Raw genomic sequence first — 6,560 nt, 5'->3', positions numbered from 1 at the left:
CAGAGCATGGCCTGGGCTCTACTAGGAGTCAAGATGAAAACCATGAGGAAGGCCTGAGGGAATCACCACCATAGGACAGAGAGGGTCTAGCCTCTGCTATTAGCCCTGGAAATCTCTGTCAAGGATGGAAATATTTTGTACTTATTCACTTTTGTGTCTTTTCTCTGAGAAGAGGACAGTTTGAAGGGAAAACCACATCAGATTAGCAGAGGGACAAGTCCCAGACTCTGCCAGGATTTAAGGTAATAACTCCTAGTGAAGACTGGAGGAACACTCCCCCTTTCTAGTACTGAAGGCAATACCCAACCCTATCTTGCCCATGCTATCAATTTTTGGAGGTATTGGAGCACTGGCCAGATGTGGTTAACTCTTACTTCCATCTTCATGGTCTCAGGATTGAGGGCTTGTCCTGAGGGGGTGAACCCAGGCCAGCAGAGGGAAGAGTCCCAGGTCCAGACAAACATCATGAGGAATGAGTGTGCTTATCACCTAGGAGAGATGGGATACTACCTAGTCTGGCTAGCCATTGACATCACTACAGGGAGACCCTGGAGAACTGTAGTAAGAAGTGGTGCTCACTCATTTCCTTCTCATCATATTAGGAACGTGAGATCCTGTTCTGAGAGGTTTGCTTCATTCCAGCAGAGGTGTTGGATCCAGGCCTTCCCAGGGAAAAGGTGAGCATGGAGGGTAACATCTACTCCAGAACTGTAGAGAGCTCATGGAGTCTGGCTTTGCCTGTTGGTTTGGAGGGCCCTAAGGCTGTGTGTGTATTATTCAGCTTGGGAGGACCCCCTCAGCTCTATTAAAAGTGGTAACAGGAAGTAGGGGTGAGGGCTTTGGTCTCAGTCACATGCCATCATATCCAAGAGCTGAAGCAGCCCAGGAAATACCAAGAATCAAGGTGAGATGAACAACCTGAATGTGTATCAAGGGCCCTACCTCCCAGAACAGAGGGGGACCCACAGCATCTGAAAATCCACAGTATCTGAGAATCCTGGCCACCCTCCTGTCAGTGTTAGAGCTTCAGGCTTTGCAAATTGGTTGTACCCTGAAGAGCTTTCTCATATCTTTCTATAGGTTATTAAAAGATAGGCAAACCTGAAAGACAACAGATCTGTGAGGCTCTAGGACAACACCTCAGGAGAAAACCTGTAAGTAAGCCTTTGTTAGAGCTATCACAGGGGAATTTATCACCTGAGACCACTCATGGTATCCCTTTTACCTCCAGGCTCGTGAATTTCACCACCCACACTCCTGTTCACGCTCCTAACTGCAGCCTCCAAATAGAGTCATCATGTCTCGCTATCCAAAGTATGCACGCCTTTCCCTTGAGCAAGACTTCAAGGATCCACCTGAGACACAGGACTTGGTGGTTTCCCAGGTTTCCACATCTGATAAAGAGGAGGTGGAGGCAGAGGAAGAGACTTCCTCCATTTTGCCTGCTTCTTTAAACTTCTCCTTCCCTTCTTTATACTCCTCCTCCTCCTACCCATTCTCCTCTTCTCCTCTGATTCCAACAACTCAAGAGGAGAAGGATGAGGAGGAGGAGGAAGAGGAAGAGGAGGAGGAGGAAGAGGAGGAACAGGAGGAGGAGGAAGAGGAGGGGGATGAGGAGGGGGAACAGGAGGAGGAAGAGAAGGATGAAGAGGGTGAAGAAGAGGAGGAAGAGGAAGAGGAGGAGGAGGAAGAGGAGGAACAGGAGGAGGAGGAAGAGGAGGGGGATGAGGAGGGGGAACAGGAGGAGGAAGAGAAGGATGAAGAGGGTGAAGAAGAGGAGGAAGAGGAAGAGGAGGAGGAGGAGGAGGGGGGTGAGGAGGGGGAACAGGAGGAGGAAGAGGAGGATGAAGAGGGTGAAGAAGAGGAGGAAGAGGAGGAGGAGGAGGAGGGGGGTGAGGAGGGGGATGAGAAGGGGGAACAGGAGGAGGAAGAGGAGGAGGAACAGGAGAAGGAAAATGATGAGGAAGAGAAGGGTTCTACTTATGGGATGTTGAGTACTCTCCAAAGTTATCCCCATAGTCAGAGCTCCTGCTACTCCCCCAATTCATGGGGCAAGATAGACGAAGAGTCCAGCATCCAAGAGGAGGAGGAGGGGAGTTCAGGCACTTTAACATCTTCAACAGATGGGGAATCTTTTCCCAGAGACCCACTAGATGACATGGTGACTGACTTGGTGCATGTCCTGATCCTTAAGTATAGACTGAAAGAGACCATCACAAAAGTGGAAATGCTCAAAGTTGTCACCCAAGAGTACAAGAACCAATTCCCTATCATCTTTGAGAAAGCTTCCAAGTGCTTAGAAGTAATTTTTGGCATTGATGTAAAGGAAGCAGACCTTGATAGTCAGTCTTATGTCGTTGTTAACTCACTAGATCTCACCTATGATGAGATACCAAGTGACAACCACAGCATGCCTAAAACCGGCTTTCTGATAGTTATCCTGGGTGTAATATTTATAGAGGGGAACTGTGCCTCTGAAGAAAACATCTGGGAATTCCTCAATATGATGGGAGTGTATGATGGGTTGGAGCACTTCATCTATGGGGAGCCCAGGAAGTTTATTACTAGAGATTTGGTGCAGGAAAATTATGTGGAGTACCGCCAGGTGCCCAATAGTGATCCTCCATGCTATGAGTTCCTATGGGGTCCAAGAGCCCATGCTGAAACCACCAAGATGAAAGTTCTAAAATTTTTGGCAAAGGTCAAAGGAAGTGACCCCACTTCCTTCTCAAGCTGGTATGAAGAGGCTTTGAAAGACGAAGAAGAGAGAGCCCAGGCCAGAAATGGTCCATAGATAGTATACCTCATGAATTGCACAGTGGTGATCAGCAGCTTCTCTTTTCCCAAATGAAGAATGAAACAGATTCTTCACTCTGTTTTTAAAAAGAGCAGTTAAAATTCTAAGTAGTGGAGAGTCAAACTATATAACAACTTTGTGTTCTATTTTATATGGAGACATAATAGTTTTATTTGTTTATTTTTGAAGTTTTGGAGAGCTATTCATTTTAGTAGACAATTTATTAACTTTAGGATATTAAGAATGTAAGTTTATGAGTGGCTTTAGTAATAACTTTATTGTTTATTAATAATATTTCTAAAATTTTTTGGTGGTACTGGGGATGGAACCCTTCTACCTCCAGGCTACACTCCCAGACCTATTTTATAATTTTATTTGGAAACAAGTTTCTTAAGCCAGCGCGGCTGGCTTCAAACTTGTGTGATCCTCCTGTCTCCACCTCCCAATCGTGGGGATTACAAGCATGCACCACCACACTTGGCTATTAAAAATATTTTTTAATATTAACTTTAGAATATAAGTTTATGAGTGACATTAGTGATACCTTTATTGTTTATTTGATAAAACATAGAGAAAAAGGCACCTGTTAAGTTTTGGATTGATTTAATCTTTTAGTCTTCTCTGTAAAATGGAATGCTATGTATCTGTATTTACTTGGGTTATTCAAGAAAGTAGAAAAATATTAGTAAATTTTTATGAATTTAAACCTTTTCTCACTAATTATTTTATTTGTCAAACATTGAGCATTTTCCCATTGGAAGGCACTACAATATTCATAGGGGAATACTTGGATAAGTAAAGCAAAGCTCTGCCCAAAAGAATGGTAGATTTTCAGAACAGTTATCAGGAATGTGTGTTAAGGACATACAGAATTAAGTGAAAAGATGAACAGACCATGAAGTGGAACTGCAGTCGCCAGAAGTGAAGTGTAAATGCCCTGAGCCAAGGCATTTTGTGGCACTGGGAAACCACAGTTCCTTCTATGACAGTTAATATTAAGTTAAGCTGCGGGTGGTGACTGGGGTCAAACTCTCAGTGTGTTTTATTGGTGAAAGAAAAGCCTGGAATGGGGTGTGGTGGCACAAGCTTGTAATCCCAGCATTCGGGAAGCAGAGACTAGAGGATGGTGGTTCCTGGACAGTCTCAGCTACCAAGTGAGGCCCTTTGCAACTCAGTGAGACCCTGTTTGTTTGTTTGTTTATTTATAGTACCTGGGGTGGAACCCAGAGGCTTTCTACCTCTGGGCTATACTCCCAGACCTTTTTTTTTTTTTTGGTGGTGGTACTGGAGTTCCTGGAAATCTTTCTACCTCCAGACTACACTCCCAGACCTATTTTTATACTTTTCTTAATTTGGAAACAGGGTCTCTTAAGCTAGTGTGGCTGGCTTAGAACCTGTGCAATTCTCCTGTCTCCGCCTCCGAAGCGTGGGGATTACAAGGGTGCACCACCACGTCTGGCTCCCAGACCTATTTTTATATTTTATTTGAAGACAGGGTCTCACTATGTTGCTGAGAGCCTCACTAAGTAGCTGAGGTTGGCTTTGAACCTGTGTGATCCTCCTTTCTCAGCCTTCCAAGCATTGGGATGACAAGCGTGTGCCACCACGCCAGGCTTGAGACCTGTTTTAAAAAATAAAAAGACTAAAAATAGGACTGGAGTGTAGCTCAGAGGTAGAAAGCCCATTTTTTCCATCCCCCCAATAAAACTTGGAATAGAAAATTGCCCTGAGAAGTTTTTTCGGGTTTTCTTTCTTTCTTTTTTTTTTTCTTTCTTTCTTTCTTTCTTTTTTTTTTTTTTGATCATGGCAAGTCAAAGAGGAATTTCCATCTGAGGCAGGTATGGAAGGTGTCCTGTGCACTTGTTCCAATGCAGTTCAACACAGTGCACAAAGATAATTACAAGTATTTCCTGAGAAATAAGGTGGATACTCCCTAGAGATGACACCTAGAAGCCATCAGGCTGGCATTGTTTCTGCTGGCCTGGAAGAACAAGAGCCCAGTCCATTAAAATAGTTAAAGTTAACTTATCTTGACTGTATTCTGAACAAATATAAGGAAAGTCCAGGATTAGGTGGCAGTGAAATGAATAAAATATGCATTTTGAGATGTGGAACATGTGGGAGGAAAGGAAAGAGCTGATGTTAGACTTAATTCTAGGAGCATTGACATATCAGCTGGGGAAGACTGACTCATATTCAAATTAATGTATCTTCTAAAATGGAAAATGTAATGACTTTTATTTGGAAAGCTACAATTTTGACTGATTTGATATTATGTTGAGCTGCATATTTTATGGGATAGCCTAAATAACAAAAAAAAAAAATCCTAGAGGAAAGGATAGGGCATGGTGTAAAAATAATATGCAAAATAGCTGCCATTCATATATCAGGTACTATGCCAGGTTTAGTATAGTATATGCATCCAAGCACTCCTACTAACCAGGGTTTCTCAGATATGCTTCATAGAAGAATCTAAGGCTCCTGATGCTTTGTAGTTTTTCAAGGATTTTTTTTTTATGTTAAATGACAGGGCTGAGACAAGAGCTCATCTAGATTCCATATTGTTTTCACTCCGTCCAGTCTGAGACAAGATTTCTGTTTTTAATTTCTTATTTCTCCCTAATCTGTCTCAGGTTATGAAAAGAAATTTCCTTTGCCAAATTCCTAAAGGCAAAAAGAGGGTGAAATTAGAATAAAACATAGTATGGCAGTTGTTTGAACTTTATTTAGGGCTTTTTTGCCTTAGTCCTCAGGAAACTTAATAGCTAAATCTTCCCGGGTGTTGGCAATTTTGTCCCAGCCCACTACTCTTGTTCATGATAGTTCCCTTCCTTTAGCATATCCCAATGTGCCTTCCTGTCCAACTCTGAAAGCTGGCCTATTAGCTGGCTCATCACTGCAGCCTCCTCCAAAAGCTCTGGAACAGTCTTCAGTGGAACAATCCATGCACTATAACCCAGTATGCATGATCCAGACCATTCCTGCTCTCTGTAGAGTTCCCTGATTGTCCCATCACTTGTTCCGAAATTCCTTTGCCTTGGTTTAATGATGATGTCATTTTCAAAATTCAGGTTGAAACCTTGTCTCCAAAACAACAGTATTGAGAGATGTGGCCTTTTGAAGGTAGTCAAGTGATCTTCATGTATAACACCCTCATGAAATGTAACAAGTTTTAAGGGAATACGTTTTAAGGGAGTGATCTCTTGCTCTTCTGCTTTTTTCTGCCATGCAATGGCAAAACAGTCACCTCTGGAGGAAGCAGAGAGCAGTTCTCACCAGACACCAATACTCCCTGTTCTTTGGTCTTGTACTTCTCAGCCTCCAGAATCATGTGAAAAATTACTATTGTTTGTAAGTTAGCCATCTGTAATATTTTTATAGCAACACAAAATGCACTAATATATACTCTGATCACAACAGAACAAATGGAGAATAAAAGGTCGGGTGACATATAGAGGCAAAACAATAAGAATCACTTCAGAATATACATCCAAAGTCATGAATGCCAGGAGAGACTGGTATGATGTGATTCAGACCCTGGAAGAAAACAACTTCCAACCCAAACTGTTATATCCAGCAAAACTATTATTCAAAATTGATGGTGAAACAAAACTGTTTCATGTTAAGCAGAACTTCAAAAAATTCATGAATTCTAAGCCAACACTAGAGAAAATACTTAAAGAAATAAACCATAAAGAAGAAAAAAGAAGCAGACTCCAGAACCAGAGAAGAGATGAAGTTGATCAGCAGGGCATCTAAGTAA

The 6,560-nt window shown here is 42.4% G+C and overlaps 1 protein-coding gene across 1 annotated transcript; it reads left to right on the top strand.

The window, feature by feature from the left end:
* Window positions 1-1,987: 1,987 nt before the first annotated feature.
* Window positions 1,988-2,794, top strand: LOC308278932 (melanoma-associated antigen 10-like; the record flags this gene model as incomplete). The annotated part of the gene is made up of 1 exon (XM_080718928.1): window positions 1,988-2,794. One exon carries the CDS (start codon window positions 1,988-1,990, stop codon window positions 2,792-2,794), a length of 807 nt encoding a protein of 268 aa, XP_080575054.1.
* Window positions 2,795-6,560: the final 3,766 nt, after the last annotated feature.

This window comes from Muscardinus avellanarius (genome assembly GCF_963383645.1).
Source record: "Muscardinus avellanarius genome assembly, chromosome: X".
NCBI lineage: Eukaryota > Metazoa > Chordata > Mammalia > Rodentia > Gliridae > Muscardinus > Muscardinus avellanarius.
Note: the sequence above shows the minus strand (reverse complement) of the source record. Positions and strands in the feature narration are given on the sequence as shown.